This window comes from Rhipicephalus sanguineus, chromosome 8 (assembly GCF_013339695.2).
Source record: "Rhipicephalus sanguineus isolate Rsan-2018 chromosome 8, BIME_Rsan_1.4, whole genome shotgun sequence".
Classification (NCBI taxonomy): Eukaryota; Metazoa; Arthropoda; class Arachnida; order Ixodida; family Ixodidae; genus Rhipicephalus; species Rhipicephalus sanguineus.
Genome location: NC_051183.1, coordinates 48,467,279 through 48,491,622, shown reverse-complemented (window position 1 = coordinate 48,491,622; position 24,344 = coordinate 48,467,279). Strand labels below are relative to the sequence as shown.

Here is a 24,344-nt window from a genome sequence, read left to right as displayed (position 1 = left end):
CATCTTGTCAATTCCTATTGGTCGACGGGGCTGCTACGGCCTTTTTGAGTGGCTTAAAATGCCTCCATTACGTAATCTGACAATATGGTGGAATCTCATAAAGTACAGCCCATGACTATATACTTCGGCGTATTAGAGGTTGAACTTGAAATCGGAGGGTGGTATTTAAGAAAGGTCACTAGCGTCGCTCATCGCTTCCACTCGTTCCCCGAAAAACAAACAAAAAGGAATCGAACATCGGACCCTATGGAGTAGCAGGACAGGGGTGCGCTTCTAACTGAGGAGGGCGAAGGGTATTGCTCGAACGCGAATGCAGGTGGCGCTCGCTACGCAATCAGCGCTCTTGTCAACGGGGGTCACTCCATAGTTCCAGGTTATCGCCCTGCTTCTCGCTCCTTCGCTGTTTAATACGAACGGCTGTTATTGTCGAAAGCACCCTCTTTTCAAGCCCTGAAACATCTACCCTCTTTCACTTCGCTCTCTGCGGCACCCCCTGGTGCGTTTGTTTACTGACGCTCCGGGGTTTGGACAGCGGCCTGCCTGCCTGCTGTGTAAACAGCGAGAGCTCCGAGATCGGAGGGGAGTGAGTCCTTCACTCAAGAGCTTGACGCAGGCGCGGCGTTCGGGAGATAAGGGAGTCTGAACGCTGATACGCATCTGCCGTGATGACGATGACGTTTACTGACAGCCAGTTAAGAACAGGACAGCTAGCCTTACCTGTTCTCTCTTTTTTCCTTTTTACGATTAGCTTACGGTAATTATTGCACTCTGCGAGCACATTGTTATATCTTCTAGATTTTGTTTTTCTTCATTCAAACTTCTGTGGATTTAGAACGCTGACCCGTTAGTGTTACCTAAGAACTAGGTTTTTTAGAGCCTGTGCCGTTTTGTCTTCCTCTTCCGTGTCTAGCGCTATGACACCTTTTGATGTAGGTTTTGTAGTCGCCCATTGAGGCCCGCTCAAATCTATTCTTTTTTCTTTTATCGATTTATGAGTAAAGCACTGTAAAGCTGTAAACATTTCACTGACTTAGGCTGAGACGTCCGAGCGTTTTCTTGATGGCGTTTACGTTGCTATTGATGAAGCTGATTCTTGTTCACCCCAGACAGACAGAGCGAAATGTTCTTCCCTGGGTTTATATATTGCCGTTACAGTTGAGTTTGTTCTAGAACTAGTGCAGCCACCAGCGATAAGACTCGAATGTTCGCGTCTGCGCGCTCAAACCTATCAGAAGATTCTAAAATAATCTGGAAGCTTCCCAGACATTCGGGCGTGGTTCGCGAAAGGCAGTGGCCATACGCGTAACGGATCGGTTACATGGAAATACAAAAAGGAACGCGCGTGGCAACGTACTCGGAAGCTACAGATGGTCGTTGTTGAGTTCGAAAGTCGATTCAGAAAAACTCACTAAGTCCAAGACCAATGGGGCGTTTCGAAAACTTTAAAGGGATGGCTAGCACAGCGCTATAGGAAACAAGCCAAGCGATTCATCCCGCGCACCGACAACCTATCTTAATGTCAAATCACGCGTACTACCATCTGGCCCTACACAAGTGGATATCCTCACAGTGTTCGAAAGATACAAGCTCACGCACGTAAAACAAACGCAAGAAACAAAACCACCGCACCCTATACCACCAACACATGGAACCTGCACCCACCGCCCGCTAGCTGCAGCAATTGGAAGTTGGAAAGCCGGGCGCCAAAAGTTGGCATGCGTAACGCGTCAGTAAGCATACAACTACACCACACCGGAACCACATCCCGTAACACCATTTAAAATACAAATGTAACGCCTCCTGGGAGGCCTCAGGCAGCAGCTGTAAATAAACCCGACAGCCGGCCGGTGTTGAAGTGGCACGCGTGCCTGACACATGGCGGTATCCGACAATCTCGTATGCTCGATGGATAGATAGATATGGGCCGCGTCTATGTGCGGTTAGGCTTAGAGTGTGGGGAGCATAGGGGGGATGGGAGCAATCGATTAGCGGCACGCACCGCTATGCGGCAACAACGCGTGCTTCACACCTGGATGCCGTTACTGCAGAGCATGAGCGAGTTTGCGTGGATAGGGAAGGGAAGTAACTGTACCGGATCGAAGACGAGACAAGCCAATACAAGAAGAGGAGAACTTGGCTCAAGAAAAAATAAGAACACCGGCAATGAAAAGGAAGTAAGGAAACAACAAAAATAAGAAGCCAGGGCTTCTACAAGAATCAAAGAAAAAAAAATATCTAAAGCAAGACTGTAGAACACAAGCCAAACAGAGAAACAGAACACACTAACCACCGAATATAGTGCTCGTAAGCATTGCGGTGTAAGAATGGAAGCAACAGCACCAAAAAATAAGATACCGAGACTTCTGCACGAGGCAGCCAAAGCAGGAATAATAAAAAGAAGCCAAAGCAAAACTAAAGAACAAGCCGAGCCAAGCCCAGTAGCAGACGTTGAGCTAAAACGAGCAGTAATAGAAGCAGAAACGGCGGAAGGAAAGGACTACAAAAATGAAACAAATTAAAACATTAATACACAACTGCCAAAAGACTGCATCCCTACAAGGGGGATAGTTAACAAGTAGGTTCTGGGTGTGCGCGTGACGCAGCTATTTTCTGGTGCAGAAGGGAGGGGGCGGGTGTCCAACGTATCCCGCCTTGGAGCAGCTCAGGCGTGGGGTCGGACCCCCCTTCCGCGGAGACCTGCAATCAAGGCTTCGCCACACCGCTATAGTCCACAGTTTCACAGACGGGTTCCCGTTAACTACGAGGGGGATACCATTAGGCCTAGGGCGAGCTGTGCCTCATCCCTAAGTGAAGTTCTAGCGAAATAAATAAAACACACACGGGCGCACGTGCAATCAGCGTCGTTCATTTCTTTCCTTGTGCAAAGAGACGGGAGGACGTCAGCTCCTGGGTAACCTCTGTCTGAAAATCAATAAGCGTGCCTCCCGAAAAAAGCTGTAGGGAACTGAAACGCACGAGAGCGGAACGAATGTGCTAAGCCTAAAGGAAAGCCGGAAACAGCTGGGGTGAGGGACTCCTTCTAGCTTATACTACGCCCGATCGGCAGCCCCATGACCTACGCCTGGCTTAGGTCTAGGTGCCTTCTTTCAATCCGTCATAGAAACTTCGCTAAGCCTCTCCTAATAGCTCTACATCGGCGCGATAACCCTATACCGAAGCAGGAGGCCTCTGTGTGGCAGCCGACCCGAAAATGAAGTTGCAGAAGTGGGCCTAGTGACGTAGCAGACGCTCCTGTAGCCGTATATCATGCCAAGAAGGGGACCGAGTTGCAGACATCAGCGGTTGATGGCGAACTACGACCGCGGCGTTGGGGACCACGAGTATAGACGACGTCACGACGCTGCAGTCGAATGCGTTTGGTATACCAGAAAATGTTTTCGATAGTACAGCAAAAAAGAGAAACAACAGAAGTGCGAGAGATTGTCGAGGAACCGTACGCCTTCAGAAGCTAGTTTAACACCCCCCCCCCCCCCCCCGCACACACAAGCCTTATCGATTGCACAGCAGAAGAGGCAGAAGGGCGATAGTATATGAGGGCACCCTACCTGCAAAAGCTGGTCTATCCACCCCCAGGCCCAACAAAGTAGAGTAATATAAAGTTATACTCGTTCGAAGGAACACACGAGTGACAGGCCCTACAACAAAAGGCGGCTGCACGAGCTCAGCGCGTGCCGGCTGCCACGTTTTGTTGAAAGAGTGATAGTGAGAGCAAGGCATTATACGGGACGAGCAGTGCGAGGGGGAAAAGCAGACCGTAAGAACTTCCGATGCATCCAGGTGTTCCGTCAGTCCGGCACGTCAGGCCATTGTCCTTCCCCTCTGCAAGCATGGTTTAGCGGGGCCGCCTTCTGGAGTGCACGTACACGCATGTATATTCACGCGCACCGAGAATGACAGGTCGTGGTGCGCATGCGCCGTCCAACGCTAGCGCTTGTATACGCAGATGAAAACGACGAAAGGTCAGCGCAGGAGGGGGCAAGAATAATAATTGTGAATTGAAAAACCGAGAGTGGGGAGCGAAGTTGAGTTTGTTGGTGCAGCGGACTATCTCCCTTGATAGGAGCAGAGCGCAAAAAAAAAAATAAAAATAAACGGGACCACTGGCAGATGGGTGGCTATGGTGGTGCATGTGTGGCCGCAAAAGCAGCCGCAAAAAGTAATAGTTTTGTAAGGAAATGGCGCTTTCGCATTCCCATGCATAGATAGGCCAACGGATTCTCATTTACGCCAGTGCAACTGAGAATGCCTATATGACGCACCACGTCGGGAAAGGATATACAAATCAAGCGCACTTGGCACAAGGGTACACACGATTGTTACACCCTACAGAGGTAGGCTTTATAATACAGTATGGTTAGGAACGCCTGAAGACTCCTAGTTTACTGTTCTCACAGTACACTGACATCGCCGTCTCGATCAGATACACTGTCCTGGCAAGCTTGTCGTCATGGTTGCCGTCAACAGCCGGAGTATATAGAGAGTATATGCGTCACGTCAACGTACATAGTTCTGTCCTGCGATACGATTCCAGTGTGCGCCTGAAGATGACGGGGGCGAGCTAAAGTGCAGCTTTACAATTCCGCTAGATGTACAACAAAATGGCTGCCTAGATGACAATAAGTGCGTTCGTCCTTCAGTATATCAGTTGACTAATCGCTCACCGGTTGCGCAGAGGGAGATGAAGGTGTTGGCGTGCCGCCGCACGGTGTCGCGGCAGTCGGCGAGTCCCAGCATGGCGACCAGGTGGTCTACGAAGTCGTTGGCCACTACCGACGCGACGTCCCACTTGAGCCTGTTCAGCACCTCGAGTTCCCAGGCCTATGCCGGAGGGAAGACAGTATCGCCGTTAGCAGGGTAAACATTTCAACACTTTGCAGGAGGCACTGTTAAAAGGATATTTTCCACAAGACAGGGCTTTTTCTACAAGAACCCTTAGAGAACTCACAGAGGGGTGTTTTCCGCAAAGGGTATGATCCACATTTAAAAAAGACGCGGTTAGAGGGGTGTTTCACAAAGGACACTTTCTTCGCCCTTAAAGGACCATTGAATGAAAACACAACAGGGGAAACGTCTATTCGAGTTCACCCTATATCTGCCAAGTGAGTCCGAGTTGTGCGTCTATCCTGAAGCTTCTTACGTCCGCCTTAAGTATAAGATAATAAATGTAATTTAGCCACCTAAAGAACAAAATTACCAGGCAACAAATCAGCCCAGAAGCTGACGATTGCCGTGGCAACGTGCCAAAAGCCTATACTTGGTATTCACGTGACGTCATAGCAGAGCAGGCTGGCGGCTGCAGCAGCGGAAAGGGCACGACCTGGGTTGGCCACTAGGGTAGCGCCATATTTTTGGGGGGACGGTGCCAACGAGAACAAACGGTGTTTCTGCAGCTCCGCGGCTGGTGATCTCTGCCTTTTCATTACTTTAAAAGAGTTGCAGTAAAGCACCATTGCTTTTCAACCATGAATGCGGGCCCCTCAGTAAAGTTGAGTTCGTACGCGCAGAATTTAGAGGCGAATGCGAAGAACCGCTACGTTAAGAAAGTGGAGCGTTGCGGTGGCGTCGATCCACTTTTGCTTACTTCGAAAGAAACGTCGTTCGATCTCGCGCTCGTGCGTAAAGTAGAACTTTCGGACATCAAGGATTACCTTGTGCACACGACAAGTTTCATCACCCACGAACAACTGAAGGCCGAAAAATCTCGAGTTGCATTATTACCTGACCAGCGGATTCGTGCAAAGAGCCCCAGCTACGAAGACACGGCGATCAAAACATCGCGCGCACCAAGGTAAGACAATCTTTGACTAGGCTGACTGTATTTCTGGATCGCATTGTAACGCTAACAGGTAGTGCTTGCCGATGTGTGTGACAGTGGTGTGATTAATGTTGGAAGTTTGCTTCGCTGCGCAGCGAGACCTCGTGAAACATTCACAAGTGTCTGCGCGAGGTCCTACATATTTTCGCTTCTGTACCGTTACACTACGACGCTACGCGAAAATTCCAGGAGTGCCTTTTTGCACAGCACAGTGTCAAGTAACACAGTTCTCTTCGGAGCTTAGGGAGAAGAAAAACGATACTAAAATAATTGCTTGTACACGTCATTTCCCATCGCGCTGCTGCTTTAGAAACAGTGACAGTGTAACTGCACTTTCCAGCGATTACCTTGCTGCGGCATCTTTTCTTTTTGGTTTGCGAATACTCGTCACCTGCCTAAGTGCATTGCGTTCTACAAATTGTCGCTGCCAGCGAGGTAGCGGATGTTGCATGTGTCCGCGCAAGTGTGCCTAGAATGGACTACATGCATGAAAGATGCTTGCTTGCGTTTTGCTTCTGTTAAAGAACCCCAGGTGGTCGAAATTTCCGGAGCCCTCCACTACGGCGTCTCTCATAATCATCTCGTGGTTTTGGGACGTTAAACCCCAGATATTATTATTATTATTGCGTTTTGCTTCTGTACTGTTGCGGTGATACCTACATTAGTTTCACTCATTGTTGATGCTGCAATTTGCCTTGCTTTGTGTGCGTTTAGGTGGCCTGTGTTTTCTGCGTGCGTAAAGCCAGCAGTTAAATAAACGACTTCATCCTTTTGCAGGTTAACCACTCTCAGGCGATTTCACCTCAGCCACTAGAGCCATGGCTTCTAGTCAAGCAGGATGGCATGGTTAAAGCTGCGCATTGCACCTGTATGGCCGGTCTTGGTGAAGTCTGCTCGCACATTGGGACACTGCTCTCCTATTTAGAAGCAGCTTGTGTTGTGTTGCAGTGTTATCCCTACCTTCAGTGCTGCACATGTCTGGTCTTTTGGGAGATTCTTGCTTTGACATGCGTGGCTTGGCATGTAATTTACATTACAAAAAACATGGTTGCTTAAGGCAAATGTAGGGGGCAAGATGAACTTTATTCCCAGCAGTTTCGTTTCTGTTGGCGCAAACAGTGGATTTTTAGGAAGATTCCTGCTTCAACATAATGGGCACAGCATATGCGTTATGTGCATGAGAAAACATATGGTCAATTAACGCAAGAAGGGATTCTAAGGACTTAAAAAAGCGCTTTTGAAAGACAAATTCAGGTAGAAAAATGAACTTTATTTCCTGCTTTTGTCCTTACTGCATCGGTGTCTGAAACTTCGTTCAGAGTCCGTACAAGTTTCAGAGGCAGAAATTACGGTCATTGAAGACCCCCGTCAATGCTTCAATAGACGCCAGGTCCTGCAAGGCCACTCCCAATCGCAGCCTCATTAGTGTGAGTACAAATTCTTGGAATTTCGCAAGAGCATTGTTTGGGCTGTGTGGCACACTACTTTCGACAAGTGTGAACAGTGAAATCAGAACTGTGAAGCTTGGTAGGCCCGTGTAAAATTGCACACGGGTGTTGTCATGCTCCAAAGAAGCTTTCAACAGCCGAAGTGTGTCCAGAGAGCCCTTCACCTCCTGTAACTCGGTGCGTAGGACCTGGTTATCAGCTTCAAAACTCTTCAGAACACTGCCTGTGATGTCAGTTTGAGTTTCAGCATCCTTTAGCACTGAAAGAAATGTATAGGCAATACATTACTACGCATTTGCCAGTCAGGTGCAGAGTGCTTGAGATATTTGTCACATTACTTACATGAAGTGGTATTTACTGAAGCTTCAGCTGTCGAAGTGGTGGCTTGAACACCAGCTTCAGAAAACTTTACATCTGATAAAAAATACAGGAATGTGACTCTTAGAATCCCTTGTGTTAAACACTTCCAGTTTGCTTCAACTGAACGAATGCAGTACTCACAATATGAGGCATCCACTACAACTCCAACGGGAGAACCCATTTCAGCTGAGGCCCTGCCTTCCTCGGGTGATTGCACAGATGGTGGGTCTGCAATGAGGTGTTGTCAATCATTGAAGTTATGTTCCTAAATTAAAGTACTCGGGCCGTTTGAACTGTGTAAACACAAATCACTCACAAGTATCATCAGCATCTTGAGCTACGGTTGAAGCTGGTACTTGTTGCAGCATGGATTGACCTGCATTGAAGTGTTGTCATTGCTATTTCACAACCACCAATTTTGTGCTCACATAATGGGCCCACTACTTCAGAGAGAGGGAAGCACCAAATAGTTTACGCTGTAGGACTGTTGGATATATGACGCTGTTTACTGCATGCAATGGGGTAGAGGATGAGCAAATAGTGAGGTTTTGTAATTTTTGTCAGAAAGACCAACCATGCAAAAATTAAAAGTACACAACTTGCCACTGCCTGCTAGCTCAAAGACCATCGGGAACAATATAATTCCATTACAAGCACACTGTGATGTAAAATCCAGCCTGTATGAACAGCTTATCTAGGGCACTGACCTGAACCGCTGTTGAGTGTGCAATGAGGCGCATGTGGCTCATCAGCTTCCTTGTTATGTGCTGTAACAGGGCGTGCAAGTGGTGTGCCTGTATAGAATCAAGGTGCTATAAGATGCTGAATGTCATTAAAGGAATAGTCCCCATGTATGAATAAGCCATTGTACCCGTGACAGTTCTGCACACAGCGCTGTGCTGCACGTTCAACACATTTGAAGGCTGGAGAACTCTGCTATTGCCCTCTTGGATCTCCTTTGAGGTTGCAGCCCTCTTGCAACGTCGCTGGTGCCTGAAATAAAATGTAAAGCCTTTATGTGAAAATGTCTATGCTGTAATCCTTGGCACTACTTACAGTGATGGTTGGATCTCTGCAATTGTTTGCTATTTTCGACATTGCTGCCCCGAGTTCTCACGACATTGTAAGCTACAACCTGTCTGCTCTCTCCTGACACAACTAATCTCAAAACAACTTGTGTAAAATTGGTGCTCATCACTCGATGATTGTATAACATATGCTGCATAACTCTTGAGTTGTGTCACAAGCAACCTGAATAACAAATAGATAACCTTCACCAGAATAATGCAAGAATACGTGCCAGGCTCTTAGACTTCTGCTGTTTGGAGTGCAACATAAAATGTGGCTGCCATCAACAACACTGTATTCACTAGCACCCACTGAGGTCTCATTGTCTTATTAATATTTTCCTTGCATACACACTATTCACTTGCTTGGCAGTTTCGAAATCTTAAATTTGTTCTGCATTACCAGCACGGGCGGCACGAGGGTTTTTTGGCTGAGCGGCAGCCATGACAAGTGTGTCGTTTTGAGGGAGGTCAGAAGTAGCACATTCAAACATACCTTGCTTCAGATTTAGCAGTTGAGTTTCTGTCATACCCCAAGTGTAAGCTGGGTGCCCAGTCTGGGTTTGTAACATCCATCAGGTAGGATGGCCTTCCTGCAAGTGTAAACAAGACTGTTTGTAAACACAAATTCGCAGAAAACTGGCAGATTTCTAACGAGCTACTCGCTGCGGTAGCAAGAAGTTCAGTCATTACTTGGAGTCGAGCCACAACTACACGAAAAGCAGCTTTTACGCAAATGAATTAGGCACTGTTCTAAGGGGTCGTGCGCAAGATAACTTGAAGCAACGGAATCGACAGCACAAGTGTTGCTCGTTTCCAGAACAATGATAGCCATTTCACAAAAACCAATAGGAATAATGTTGTCTGGGCATTAGTTAATTTCTGGTGTTTGCCAACATCACTTCGAGCACGCCGCAGTGGGGGATTCTACAGTAGCTTGGGTTCACTAACCAAACACACGGGCACTTTTGCATTACAAAAACGTGAAAACGCTGCCGCTGTGACCGAAAATCAATACTGCGAACTCGCGCTTAGAAACGCGAGTACGCGGTATCAAGTCAGTTTGATTTTAAAGAAAAACAAAAGGTGAATGGGGGAACGTGACAGGGCAGCACCCTTTACTAATGTTCATTGCTCTCCCTCCACCTGCTATCGAAATTTAATGACAAGTGGCCCCAATCTGTCACTCTAAGCGCTACAGTAAACGGTAGGATACGTCCACGAACTGCATGACATGACAATTACATTACTGCGACGAGTTCGTGACATCTTCACGATACACGGTGACACAGGCGCCAGCACTACGGGGAAAAGCAATGAGCACATAGCAAATTGATTCCGCAGCTCTTGTTTTCGGAGTGCACGCGTGCCTTTTTAAAGCAATGACGCTTACACAGCTATCTTTAAGCTCGCTACCTCAAACAAGCCAACAAACGTTATGCTAACTACAAACGCTACAGCATTACTAGCGTCGACCAACCTATGCAAGCCCAGTCCATGATATTTATGTTGCGCTATATGTAGCAGAACGACAAAAAGGCACTCACCAGAAACGAAGTGCTCGCTGCAGACCTTGTAGTGAGTAGCGTTGGTATTAATGTCACCACGGTTGAGGCGACGAAACCATTCCGCCCGACGTTTCGTTGAGACATCGAGGGTCTGGTTGCACTGCCGACGAACAACAGTCGGAACAGAAAAAAAAATGACTTTCGTCGTGTTTTCACCACAGTCAGCCTTCCGCCTTGACTCGTTGTTGCATCCCCACACAGCACAGTTAACCATATTTGATGACGCCTGATTACAATGCCCGGTCAGCGCAGCTCTTACGCTTCACAGCAGCACGAAACGAAAGCACTCCCCCAAAAACATGGCGACAGGAAGCGGAAGTCTCCCCGCGCCGGTTCGAGCGCTTCCCGTCATGCCGCACGAGAGCGCAGCGTTGCTTACGCGTGAATACCACGTATACTGTTGCCCGTGCGTCGGTCTCCCCTGTAATTTCGTGTCTCTTAATTGCCGCACCTGCAATGTGCGGTACAAAAAACGTGTGATGCTCAGTTAATGTCGACTTACGTGTAAATGAGGCAGCATTTCGACCTCGACCACTCTGACCACGAACTCAATAACATTCAAGGTTCGATAACCATTACAGTGGACGCAGTTAACTGGACATGCTTTTATCGGTACGTACTTGTTAATAGAGCCAAGAAGGCGAACACGGATTAAAACAGCGGTAAGGTAGAGAGTAAGATAATGCCCAAGCGGTTGCACAAGAGCGCCACCTATCGCTGAAACGCCACTGCAGGTGTCCTCGAACGCGGTCGTGACCCTAACTTCACGCATCGCTTACCCCGGCCACCTGTCGACAGATACGTAAGAAAGGGGTGAGCCGAAAGAAACCATCACGTGTGTACAGCGTTGGTACCTAGAAGCCCCGAGAATCCTCCTGACTCTACCATCGCCAGGTGGCACAAAAGCGCACCTTGCTCGCGCTTTGAGACGTTTTGCCGAGACAACGTTGGGTGCGGCCAGAAGTGAAAGTGTGGACGTAGAGATAAATAAAAGAAAAGAGAGAAACGTACAGAAAGTGAGAACATCGTCTAATAGATGATCGGGCGACGAGTATTAAAGGGGCTTCGACAGGCACGACGCTCCCGCATGTCGTGCGTGCTACGGCATACGGGGTTAAAGGGCAGCATTGTGCCTTCGTGCTTTGCACAAATGACAGAAAAGATGCAGGTAACAAGTTGAAGGGAAGAAAAGTGTAGTAGCGAAAGACAAGCAGAATGCAAGGAGAAGATATATAGAAACCAAGCAGAAGATAAACACAGGAAAGGCAGCAGAGAAGCGAAAGTGACGCAGAAGGTACACACAAACACATGCACGATTGATCAAGCTCTGAGGAACCATTCAGTGCATGTTAACCTGAGACCTGCTCCTCCAAGATGGCGGCGGTGAAAGCATTGACATGCATTTTTTTCCGAACCCTACTCCCCCCCCCCCCCCCCCCCCCCTCCGCGCAGCGAGGTTCAATAAAAGTGCTGTCATTGTAAGAATGGTGGAATAGATGCCTCGCATATGCGCGTATACAACATTCGACTCACACGCTCAGGTCTACGCGGTTTTGAGAAAGGAGGGTGGCTTCGAGGGCAACAAACGGCAACCCGCTAGAGACCTGCACGCAGCGACTTGAAGGGTGAAGCAGGCAACAGATGGCACGCGGTCGGAGGAGCCAATGGCACCGCGGTGCATGGAGGGCAACGAAGAGGGAGCAGCAAGGTGGGGGGATAGAAGGCCGCGTTGAAAAAAATAAAACCAACACTATCAAACACAATAAAAAAGCATCAGGGGATCCGAGGGGTCACACAGACGATGTGCATCCCATGCCGTGCAAGGGACGCCGTAACCTGCTGAACAGCAAGTGCATGGGGGCGCGCCTTGCAAGGTGATAAATACACACACTTCTTTTGTGCTGCTTTTTGTTTGCTTGTGTGGTCTCCTATTGCTTAGTACTTCTTTCGAATCAGAGTCGCCAAGCCTCCTAGAGAAGACGATTTTCTTGCTTCACAGGCCCTCCGTGCCCCTGTAGTTAAAACAAGCCGCTACGTCCTTCAATGGCAGCCTACGGAGTAGTCGTGACAACACAGAATCGTAATATAATAGGAAAAAATGAAGATAGGCATGGTATTTGATCGCTAAATCGGATTACGTGGCGACGCTGGGGCACCAGTGTTAAGTTACGTAAAGAGCTGTTGCAGCTCGACGATTACGCGACTGTGTCCAACAAAAAAGATGGCGGACACGGCCAGTGTTGTCGCCGCACAACATCCCCCATTCGGGTTACTTATGGATATTGGAAACTGATTTGAAACATGCTGCAATCAAAACAGGTGAAGCTACCAGACGTTGAAAAAGAAAGAGAACCAAACGTAGGGTGAAACTTATTTTGCATATGCAGTTTACCGAGTGCTGGCGGTTGTACGGGCGAGCTTTTCTGCCGCTTTTGCATTTCGCCTCCACACGCAATGTTACATATGCACAGCCATCATACCACACGACATAAACACAGCTTATACGTCCATATGTCTGAAGCCATCCTCAGAAAGGCAGCTGGAATGAAAGAAAAAGAATATAAAGGATAAACCAAGAGCACTTCGCAAGGTACAGACATGGTTTCGTAGGAGTTTCACGCAAGGACAATCTAACCAGAGCCAGCGCAAGACAGCCAGACTTCGGTTAAAGTCACACCGTCCAACTGCTTCAAAGCTCCAGTACAGCTGTCTTCCGGAACGTCTGGATTCATCGAGTCCATTTGTTTCTCTCGGCTATAAAGGTCTCGTCACGCATGGAAGCTCGCGCAGGCTCACTCGACATCGCTCAATTCGACAGGCACGTCGCAGGCAGGCGGACACGTAAGGCATCGAAGAGGTGTGCACACCATACTCTCGTTTGCTGTCGTCGCCAAGCAGACAACTGTAGGGACTGGAATGTCACGTGACAGGATAACGCTAGCTACAGCCGAAGCCATAAGCTGAACGCCCGCAAACCCCACCGCCGACCAGGAGCGGCGTTAGTCCGTGAAAACTCCGGAAGGACAGCACCATCGATTGGGCAGATCTTCCATCATAGCAGGAACACAATGGAATATTGTTCCGGGTATAAGGTGGCTATAGCGAGCTTGCCGTGTGCTTTCCAAAGCACACACACTTCCTAGATTTGCTTTCAGGGAGTAAAAAAGGATTTCCATTGTGCACTGCCATCCCGACTGTTGCCCTCCCCCCTCGTGGTTGAGACCCTGAAGGCGTCGATTGTCAATCGGCGCAGCTGGCAATCACACTCGTTGTTTGCGGAAGGCTTTGTGTGCTTAACAAGCGGTCTTGACATTGCGGACGCGCTGATGGTTAATGACGTGACTTGCGCAGAAACTGGGATGACTGCAGCCAATGGTTGTACGGCGTCCACTGAACAGTTCTGGAACCCACAAACACTATTGTAGTTGAAAAAAGGGCCAGAGATGTCCCAATCGCAGCTTCTGGCATCTACGTAAACGGTGTTCATGTAGACAAACTGACTAAAGCTCCAGGTCACAGGATGTGCGCATTTATCCTTCTTCAAGTCCAGAATGCGAGTAGTAGTGAGTAACCTGGCTTAGCGCGCAGCCATTCATTCTCTGGATCCTTCTGAACTAGGGTTCGCGGTCATTGGCCTCTCGAAACAGATGTATACGGTGTCCAGGTGCCGCGCAAGGCATCGAATGAGAAGGCCTATTTAAAATCAAAGAAAAAAAAACGAGACAAGGCATCCTTATGCCAGGCGATTACGAATTACCAGACTGCCTTATAACAACGCGCGCGATGCATCAGAGGCCAAAGAAATGGAACTTGTCGGGAAAAGATGAGGATAAGATTAAGGCTTCTTCGCCACTAGAGCCATTCAACTGCTTTGCATAATCGCTGTTTCCGAGTGCCCCCACGTCAAGCCCCTCAGGAGCCGATTGCACCATCCTCCCTGCTTCCCGTTAGCCCGTAGTCCCGTTCCACGGATGCGCACGACAACCCCGGATGTCGGACTAGATGGCGATCTCGGCTACTACTTTATAACGGTGAAGATTAGAGATAAGGCGGCGGAAAAGAAGGTCATTTGTCAGGCGGGTGTGGGATAAGGACAGCAAAAGTGCATGCAACTGGCCCGGCACGGAGGCAGTCCTTGCCGTTCTTGTTCGCTAACGAGGACGACAAACAGCCCTCGAAGTTCCTTTTTCATTGCTAAGATGAGACGTTGCAGATTTGTACCAGTGGGAAGGCAGTGACCTTTAAGCAAACAGGAAAGTGGCGATGGGTAAATCGATTGAAGGGTCAACGAATACGGTGCAGAGGACATTCTTTATGTAAGTGGAGATAGGCACGAGCGACAAAAAAAAAAAAAAAAAAAACGATAGAATGAGTGACACCGACGTCTACCAATGCAATAAAATCAAGCGCAACGCAAATATCTGATGAAGAAAGTGGCCATGAAAGACGGGTAAAAAGAATATGTAGATAGAATCTTACGAACGAGAATCAACAAGCGTATACAGAGGACACACGGCGAACAAAACAGGAGCACAGACCGAAACAGATGTACGAGGCTTAGCTAGCAGACAAGAAGCAAACGTGGACAGGGAAGAATGGGACCGGACTGTAGACGAGTGCCAGACGTGGACTGACGTCAAAAAAAAAAGGCAAGAAGAAAAAGCAGACGGCCGTCCAGACGTGGAGGGATGTCCCTTCTGACGTCAACAATAAAGCCCTGCTCGGCACACGCCGGCCACACGCCCTTCAACCATTCAGCGCTCGTCAAGAGGCACGTGGAAGGTGAGCGCAACAACGGTCAGCCTCGGTGGTTATGAAAGGACGAACGAAAAGTGAAGTGGCGACCTCCCGCGGTCAACCCTTTCTCTAACAGCGGGCTGCCGGAGCCCAAAAGTGCGAAAGAAACGAAACTCGTCCATTATCCGGTCATCGCTTGACCTCTCCGTCGACGCCCCCTTGTTACAAGTGACCTTTGATCCCCCGCTGTGAGGCATCACGCAGGCCTCACCTTCGCCGCTCCCTTTTCGGCAGGCCACTATGAGGTCACGTTTTTTTGTTGGTTTTTCTGCTTTCTTTTTTTACTTTCTTTTCCTCCTCCTAAGCTGGCCTGGAACGAGGCATTCACTGCATTCGCATTTCGGACCGCCCTTGTGGCTTCTTCCCTTCGAAGTCACGTCCTAAAAAGCTAGCCCCCTCCCCTACTCAAGGCTGACCCTCCCCCGACCCCGCGTTACGGCGTGCAGGGTTCGGAGGTCATTCACTGATACCGTTAGCCCGCGTAACTGTATCTATCCCCTCAGCCCATGACCTCTTTTGGAGGTATAAAACGTAAAACCAGAAGGGTGATAAAAGATACTCCTTTGTCGCCTTCATAGCGTGGATACGGGAAGACTAGTCTCTGATTTCACTGATACGACGAAGGCTGAAAGATTGCATCTGTAGCCGGGCTGCAATTGTAAAATGACACCTTAAACAGTTGAGCCCACGTGTGAATGTATACGTGATGTCCTTGCTAACGTTATCCAATACTTTTGGTTAGTATCTACAATATTTTTTCTAATCATGTAATTGGTACGCAACAACTTTATCTGTGGCCGAAGAGGACAGATGACTGCACCCTATTTGTCCCATAATCATATATTGTACCAGCTTTCTTAGCTGCTCTTTTCGTTTTCTTTGAACTTGGCTTTCGTTGTCGGAGACACCACGTCAAGCTAGCATACGCATTACACTGCAATGCTAGCGGCCTGTGTGCTTAGATTCAGGGGCACGTTAAAGAACCCTAGGTGCTCGAAATTTCCGGAGAACTCCACTACGGTGTCCCTAATAATCATATCGTGCTTTTGGGATGTAAAACCCCAAACGATTATTGGTATCGCATTAGACAGCGAACACGTTTCGTTGCAATTCTGATCGGCCCTGCTAAACGTCTGTACGGGCCTTGCGATAGCCAATGCTCTCGGATGACTAGCGATATTGAACAACGGGTGTTCTCACCTGTATCTCCTGTGCGGTGACGGAGCAGTCGGTGTAGTAGACGAGCGCTTCGACCGCCAGGGCGCGCGTCTGTCGCATCTTGGAGGCCAACAGGAGGCAGACGCAGCCCAGAAGTTGCAGGTGCAGCTTGCGCACCGATACTTGGGACAGGTACCTGTCGAGCAGGTTCATTGCCGTTGGGAACACGGAGTCCTCGCAGCCCTGTTCCTCGCACACCTGCACGAGTTACAAGAGATTGAACAAGAAACAATTAGGTCCTGCCGTATGGGTCAAATCGAGTTGGATTAAGCGGTGTCCAAGGCGAACACTGGATTGTCTGCAGGTACACCACATCATATCGGGGCACCGACGATGAAGTACGTTCACTGTATAGAAGAAAATCGACTTCTCTGCAGTAAAGAACCTCTAAGAACAGGTAAATCCGGCAACTTAAGGACACAGATGCATGTATTCCTGCGTGCCATCGCAAGGCTAAGATGAGAGGTCTCCGATACGAAGGAGTGCCGTATCGGGATGACGCTGTGCAGCGAATACGATTGTCCTGTTTTGGTCATGTCACGCGGGCTGACGTTTAAACGGAGCTTAAGACAACGCTGGATAAAACAGAAGGGAAATCGAGGTCCCTCTAGCGCGAGATGATGAGACGGTATTGTTGAAGCCGCAGTGAGCCAATTCGGTGGGGTTAAATAACTTGCGTTAAAGAGACCATACTGTTGTTCAAATTGTCATGGTGTCACCAGGCGACGTGATAGCACTGAACAACTACACACATTGCACGGCGGAAAAAAAAACTGTTGGTCCGGACAAGAGAGACGTCATAACCGGCAATAGTTGTCTATGATGCAATAAGGCCCGTCAAGGAAGCTCGAAAGACATCGGGACGATGAACGAAAGAAGCTTCTCCAGCGAAGCCGTATTTAAAACGCATACTCGTACGACAACTACAGCCTGATTATGACTGTGATACTGATGGCCGAGGCAGCGCTCTGCAGTCATGGTTGCGTCCCAGCAAGGCTATAGCCAAAGTTCGAACCTTTAGGATTAGTGCACCTAAGAAGACACAAGGGCACTGCGCGCTGTCCTTGTGCCTTCTGTTGTGTCCTAGTGTTTCTTTGCTCTAAACATAAAGATATGCTGTATCAGCTAGCCCACCCGTCGATTTTGCTAAATGTTTGAGTGCCCTTAAAGTTGTGTTTGTAAATCTTACTTTATCGGGTTACCGATAAAACACGGTAGTATTTGTATTACCTAATATCCGTTTACGGGATCCGTTCGTGTGGGTAGCCATGTTCGCGGCACCATCGTCATTCGCTGAGCTTAACTCTAGATCACATGTTACAAACACAACGTTTCTTCTGTAGATAGCACCTCTATGGAAAAATACGGATTCTAAATGAGAGGCGAAATATATTGCTATCGAAAGCTTTCGGCCATTGGTATTCTTTTTTCCTTTGTCTTCTCCGACATTGCATCTAAAGGAATTGGCATTACTGACAGTTGTACAATCGCGCCTTTGTCACCGCAAGCACTGAGGATTCGTAACAATTATTTATTCAGTACCAAATGATGAGAACAAAACAGCCGAACTACATAGTTGCACCAGCGTGACTGCGTAAGGGAAATGTCATGAATGAATTATTCCGCATCAAGGTTAGATATTCAAATGAAATATTAGGGTGTATGTAAATATCGACACAAAAATGCATACTGAACTTCTACGTAATCCACGGTGAGCAAATATTTTAAAGATAAAACAGACGATTGCTCTTTATCTTCTTGTCGAATAATGAATCTGTCGATAAGAAATGGTTATCTGTGCACGCATCTAAAGCTACTCTAAACTCTAAAGTAGAACTTACTGAAAATGTTTCCGCTGAAAGTTGTAATTAAAACAATGTCAGTTAGGATACGTGGTAAAGCATCTGCGGGATCATGTATTACCGCTAAACACACACATGAAGAAACTGCGTGCACACATAATCATATTCACAGTTTTAATGATCAAAATATTAACAAACTACGCTGAAGAATGAGTCTAAAATTTACATTTAAAAACTGTTTAGGCTGACCAAACCAAGCGATAGATCGTGGAACTCCTACAAGCGGTAACCTTTAGCACAATGTTTCAGCGTTTCAAAAAAAAAAAAATAAATAAATATTAAAGACAGAATGCGTTGTGGTAAGTTAAAAATCAAAGGATAGAACGTAAAACACGCTAGCAGAATTTAAATTAACACGCGAGGAGTATCGGAGGGCCATTTCATCTGCGGACCTAGTTAGGATGTAACTTAGCAATCCGAAAGCTCAGAATAAAGCAAAGTCGCAGTCACATTGCCAGGCACGATATGTCGTAACAGTGGCATCTGCTTCGAGTAATACCACAAATATTGCTATCCAAATATAGCGTGCTATAAAAAATTCACGAAAATTGGACGTCCAAATAACAGAGCTCATCGCCTGAACCCCACGACTGACTATTAGTCAAAACGTTTACTCCGTTGGTAAATATGACAAAAGAAATGGGGGAAAAAAAGGAAAGCTGCCAAAAATAGGACGCGTGGTTTTTAAATAAGTTCGCCTGACACAAAATACGATGGTAAAGTGTGTAAAGAAAAATTTGTAAACACGAAAGAGAACCTCGGCACCGACGTGTCGTGCAACGTCATAAGACCCAGAAAGGCTCGGCACTGGCCCCAAGTTAAAACTAAACCACCGAGTTCAGGATTGTAACTGCCCCCGAACAGCTGTCACTAGGCGATCGCTTTCCGAAATATATCCCTAACTGAGTGCCGATCTTGATGAAATAAAAAATTGCAGCAGAAGCCAGTGTCGCAGATGCCATCGCACTTTACTTGATGACATTTCGAAGCGATCATAACAGTGCCTAGTCGTTTTATGTGGGCTTTCGAACCCAAGGACAGTGAATTGCTGCGTGAAGACGTGGTTACGCAAAGAAAAAAAGGTGCTGATCTGCTATGTAACGAACGGGGACTTGGCGTATACAAACGCATAAATGGTCGCGAATTCGAATCCTTTCGACGAAATTGCATACCGAAACCACGTTCCGTTTTGCTCGACGCACCCGCCATGACAGGTGGAGAAGGCGCCACTAAGGTTAAATGAAACTAGATTGTGTAACTTTAAAACTGTCACGGCCCGACTTAGTGCAGTAAGCAGATAGCCCGACTAGCCACCTCACTGTGTAACAAACTAACGCCAATAAAAAATAATAAGTTGAAAAGTTTCAAAATTGACACTTTACCTCTGACATCCAAAGGGCCAGCGTTTTCCTCATCGGTGTTTGAACCTCGGTCTGCACTCTCCTGCAGTAGTCGCACGTGACCGCGTACCGATCTTGGAGTCCAAGCAACCTCGCCATCACCGCCGCGTCACCCACGATCGCCGAGTCGTGCGGAGCACGGAGTACTTGTCCCATGTGCGGCGTCTCCATGCACATCAGATCTAACACGCCGTCTTCAATCATAGCCGGGACAAGTCGTCAAGGCGTCGTCCCCGTAGAGTCCAGCTTTGGGCTATTAATCCGGCACAGATCTTTGAGTCAGTGCGCCGCGATCACAAAGAAGACTCGATGCCACGACCCGTAACACCACGCCGCCGACGTTGCCCGCCGAGCCCCTAAATCCACGACTTCGCTCAGCCAAATGCGCGCACGACCGAATCTGACGGCTGCGAGCAGTCGTCTGAACGTCGGTGGGAACTTGGACGGGGTGGTGAGAAGTTGAAAGGGCGAAACTTTTCGGAGAGGAGGAAGTCGCTCTCGCCTTCTGCCTCATTGGTGGAGAGGAGGGGTGTTCTCCTCTCCACCAATAAGGCTAAACGTCGAAGCGCTTGCGAGGAGAAAAGCGAATGTGAGAGAGAGGAGTGATTGGGCAGTAGAGGGAGAGCGTGATAAAATGGAGGACCGTATACCCCCTAGTGCAGATGCAAAGAATGATCTCAAAGGTGTGCATTTTGCTTCTTTTTATTGGTACGCGCAGCCCTCATTCGTGCGTCGGCTCTGTTTTCTTTGTTCGGTTCACGTTCTGCCTGGTCGAGGTTTGCGTGCGGCGCACGCGGCGTTTACAGATGAGACGAAAGGTGTGTTCGCACTAGCGGCGATTGACAAAGATTGTGCGACCCCGTTATTAAACTAATCAAAGTTAACTGCGACTATATGTCGCACCGCTTGAAAACCTCGTTTCGAGTATTCATTTAGTGTATGCATAGCATCAAATGGTGTATACTTTTTGGAATTCGTGTAAATGTCTTACCAGAAGCCAAATGTAATTGTTTTTAACAGTATACATTAATTGCAACGTTTTAACTGCGCGTGCTTTCCTTTAATTCTCACTCTTTTCTTGCGCTTCACTCGGCGCATCGATGTTGATCCATGGGCTGTGGATTTACAAGTTCCCGCCAGTGCGTTAACTTGTGACGCTTGTTACGTCATCGATGTTACCAGCGCCAAAAGCATGCTGAAGCGATGCTGAAGAGGATTTAATATACGAGTTAATATACTGGCAATGTATTCTTTCAGAGCAGTATAGTCGTCATATTGAGGTGGACGTTTGAATGCCATGAGAAGAAAATAAAGGTTAAACTTATGTTTCTTTTTTCCTTATTGAAGGAAAGAAGATGACTTTTAAGGGCTCGTTTTTCCTTATTAGACACAATATTAATGACAACTAACGGACAAGTCGGCAAGTTATGGTTTCGTCCACTTTACTTTCTTCACATTTATATCCTGATTACTACAAATAACATCCCCTATACTTTCCTTGGCATTATTGTCTAATAGTTCTCATTAATATTGCGCCTAACAAGGAAAAACGAGCCCTTCAAAAGTCATCTTCTTTCCTTCATTCATAGTAAGGGTCTCGTTCTGGCAGACTTGATGCTTTCAGGTGGTATGCGAGGGATTATTGGTCAGCTGCCAGCTCGAAATAAGTTCACGTGCTACGTGACGCCAACAGGCAGAAAAAGAGTGTTCCACACTAGCCGCCGTGGATCGGCGCTGACTAACAGTCCTAGGTTTAAATCTACATATATACCCCATAAATTGGACGGGAAGATGACCGCCGCCGTAGCTCAGTGGCAGAGTATCGAACGCGTTATTCGAAGGTCGCAGGTTCGGTCCCTGCTGGCTGCAAGTTATCTTTTCGTCCACTTTACTTTCTTCAATTTATATCCTGATTACTACAAATTAAATCCCCTATACTTTCCTTGGCATTATTGTCTGTTAGTTCTCATTCATATTTTTCCTTATTATTATTCTACACCGATACCTGAACGCTGCGTGATACCTTCCAGTTAGATGTCATAAATTTGATGATGATGATGATGACGATGATGATGATGATGCAAACTTTATTGGGGTCCAGAGATTATTTTTCGTATATGAGTTGTATATTGGCCTTTTTTGTCTTCCGATGAATAGAATGACCCTATTTTTACCAAACAAAAGTTTGCTAGGCCTGACCAGGCGCCACGAAGATTCCTGACGCCGGAGTTAGGTAGTTCACAAATCTCAAGGCGGCGTCACTACCTGCCCTACGTTTTTTTTTTTTTTTTTGCACTGCTAAGAAAACCTCCAATCACGATAAAGGTGACATTCGTTTGTATTCTAGAACAAAACATATCCTAATGCAGCTTCAGTAATTTTCTCTTTGAGTTTCTCTTGAATGCCGCCACCTCACATTCGCTGCAGTTGCAGCTCACTTTGAGAGATGGCGCCCCTAGGACGCAAGTTTCCGGGTCGTCACCATCGACGTCATCGTGTCCTAACGTGTGGTCGCGCCGGCCTCTGCTATTCTTGTCATGGTCGCGGTTGGCTCGGCTATTGTACGTTATAGTACTTTCGTCAATGCTGTTACTGTTCCGCAATAACTGATATCGCATGCGACAAAAGGCGCATGCGCAGTGGGCGGCAAGCTTTTAACACGTGTCTAGAGTGGGCCACTAAAGCTGTCGCATTAGTGGCTGTCTAAGTACATCTTATTTATACTGAGCGCTCGGTCGCTGCACCTACTCCTTTCAAAGTATAGACTTGTAACTTATACGACGCGTACGTCCCACATGCTGGACCCACAGTTTCATCAGAAACTGGTGGGACTTGACGCTCAGTTCACGAAGGTGCATTGTCACCTCAGCACGTCCACCACGCACGATTGCCCCGCGGAGCGGCGCTGTCCCCTCGTCTCCAGCGTGCACGTGCTGAAGCACGACGACCGCCGCTGCATGTAGTTGTAGGCGCCAGAGTTTTTCGCAGAAGTGCCTCGCAACGCCGACAAGCAGGTGTTTGGGTATCGACGAGGGGTGTTCGGACTCGCCTGGGTGGAGTTACATCCCCGCAAAAGACTTTGTGTGTCTGAGTGGGGGATGAGGGGAGGGGGGGAGGATGTCCTACTGAGTGGAGGGTCGCCTGAGAATAAGCCTCAAATAACCAAAACCATTGCATTCTCCCTCTACGAAATCTGTGATTGGTTGAAGAGGCTAACATCCTGAGGTGGTCATGGCCAGGTAAGACATCTGGGCTGTTGCTTTGGTGAATCTTCGAAGGTTAAGATAAACAAGAGACCTCGAAGAACACGGAACAGTAACTTCGTTTACTGATCACTCTGGACATCTTTTTCGAAAGGCAGGGCATTTAAACTGATAGGCTGACAATTAAAGAACTAACGTTCACACCGAAGCTTTTCTCGAGATATACATTCTCTGTGATGCTGACTTCCTGTGATGTTCCCGTGAAGCACTAAGTTCCTGTTCTTGCGTATTTTCCCACTGGCTTATATATGGATAGCACGCGCTAAAAATCCTTCCAGTAGTGACTTGTGCTGCTTCACTGGTTGGCCCCACAGATTCTAGTGCCAGGGTTTCCTCTAGTTTTTATAGGCAAACCCTGTAGCTGAGATGGCTTTCGGTTGTCAAGGCTACCTGAATGCATGCGAGTGACAGACTCTTCTGGCTACTCAAGTGATGTGGGCTCTTTTATTGGAAGATAGATATGTGAGGGTGATGCAAAAGGCAGGGAAGTTAATCGTAAGATCCCTGTCCTCTATCGTGCATCCAGTTTGATACTCTGCATTGGGGAAGGGTTAGGAGGAAAGAGGGTGCACATGGTAGAGAGGGAAAGCGAGAAAGACGTGTACTAAATACACCCAATTAAAGTACGTTGAAGTGCCCCAGCCTATAAGATAGGCCGATTGACCGTAGAAATTTTCGAAACGACTTCGTCACTTGCTGACGTGAAGATCGTATTATCCGATTCCAAGATTGAGTGTGCAGTAAGCAGTTCGCATTCGCTGTTACACTATGTAGCCAGAAGAGAGGTCATTCTAGACATTGCAACTCTAAATGACAAAAGCAGTAAGCGTCACGTTCTGATGCGCGTAGGACATATTGGCGTAACTATTAGTTTCTCGTCGCCATGCTGTCAGTAAAACCTTCATTTTTACTGCGTTGTCACGCATGCGTAGAATTGGGCGCGCGTTCCCACGGGGATTGTCATGCGAGACTTATCATGCGTGTCGCCATATCGTTCCGGAGCTAATGGCGAACGCACCGGCTGAACGAGCTGGGTACAGGTGGCGCTGCGCTCGAATGCGATGGGACGATTGCTAGACGGATGGATGGCGATGATATGTAGTGTGAGCGACTGGAAGCATGCCACATTGGTGGAACGATTTGTTTGCTTCGCCATGATCACTAGACTGTTTCGCTCGGCGACATCTGACGGAGCCGCGAAGTCGGTACTCGACGTTCGTACAGTGTACGCTTAAAGTTTGACAGCACGAACTTCATGTGGCTCATCAATATGAGGAGATGCAACAAGTGCGCGATTATCACGATGGCCATGACACCTATAATGTATTCTAAAAGGTATTGAAAGGTATGACCCCTATAATGTATTTCTGAAAGGTATTCTGAAAAACCTGAAGGAAACGCCGTTTCGTCAAGGAAGGGCTGTCGGAAAAAATTCGTTAACATTTTCCTGCTAATAGGCGTACAAAGGCAGGACGTATGTATTGTTTCGGTTTCTTAAGCCTGCCCATTTTTTTGCTCGAGAAGC

General features: G+C 47.6%; 1 protein-coding gene and 1 long non-coding RNA gene across 2 annotated transcripts in view; both read right to left on the bottom strand.

Annotated features, from left to right (window-relative positions):
* The window catches only part of LOC119403207 (G1/S-specific cyclin-D2), a 29,987-nt gene extending 10,186 nt beyond the window's left edge, over window positions 1-19,801 (bottom strand). Inside the window, exons 1-3 of the mRNA XM_037670154.2 lie at window positions 19,539-19,801; window positions 16,277-16,492; window positions 4,683-4,839 (exon numbers count right to left, since the gene is read on the bottom strand). Coding sequence (XP_037526082.1) covers window positions 4,683-4,839; window positions 16,277-16,492; window positions 19,539-19,760 — 595 coding nt within the window. The 5' untranslated portion in view covers window positions 19,761-19,801. The remainder of the gene's footprint in view (window positions 1-4,682; window positions 4,840-16,276; window positions 16,493-19,538) is intronic.
* LOC119401842 (uncharacterized) lies at window positions 7,225-7,945 on the bottom strand. The gene is made up of 3 exons (XR_005185529.2): window positions 7,786-7,945; window positions 7,627-7,698; window positions 7,225-7,543 (listed from the first exon to the last, which is right to left on the bottom strand). It is a non-coding gene; the product is annotated as an uncharacterized LOC119401842 (long non-coding RNA).
* Window positions 19,802-24,344: the final 4,543 nt, after the last annotated feature.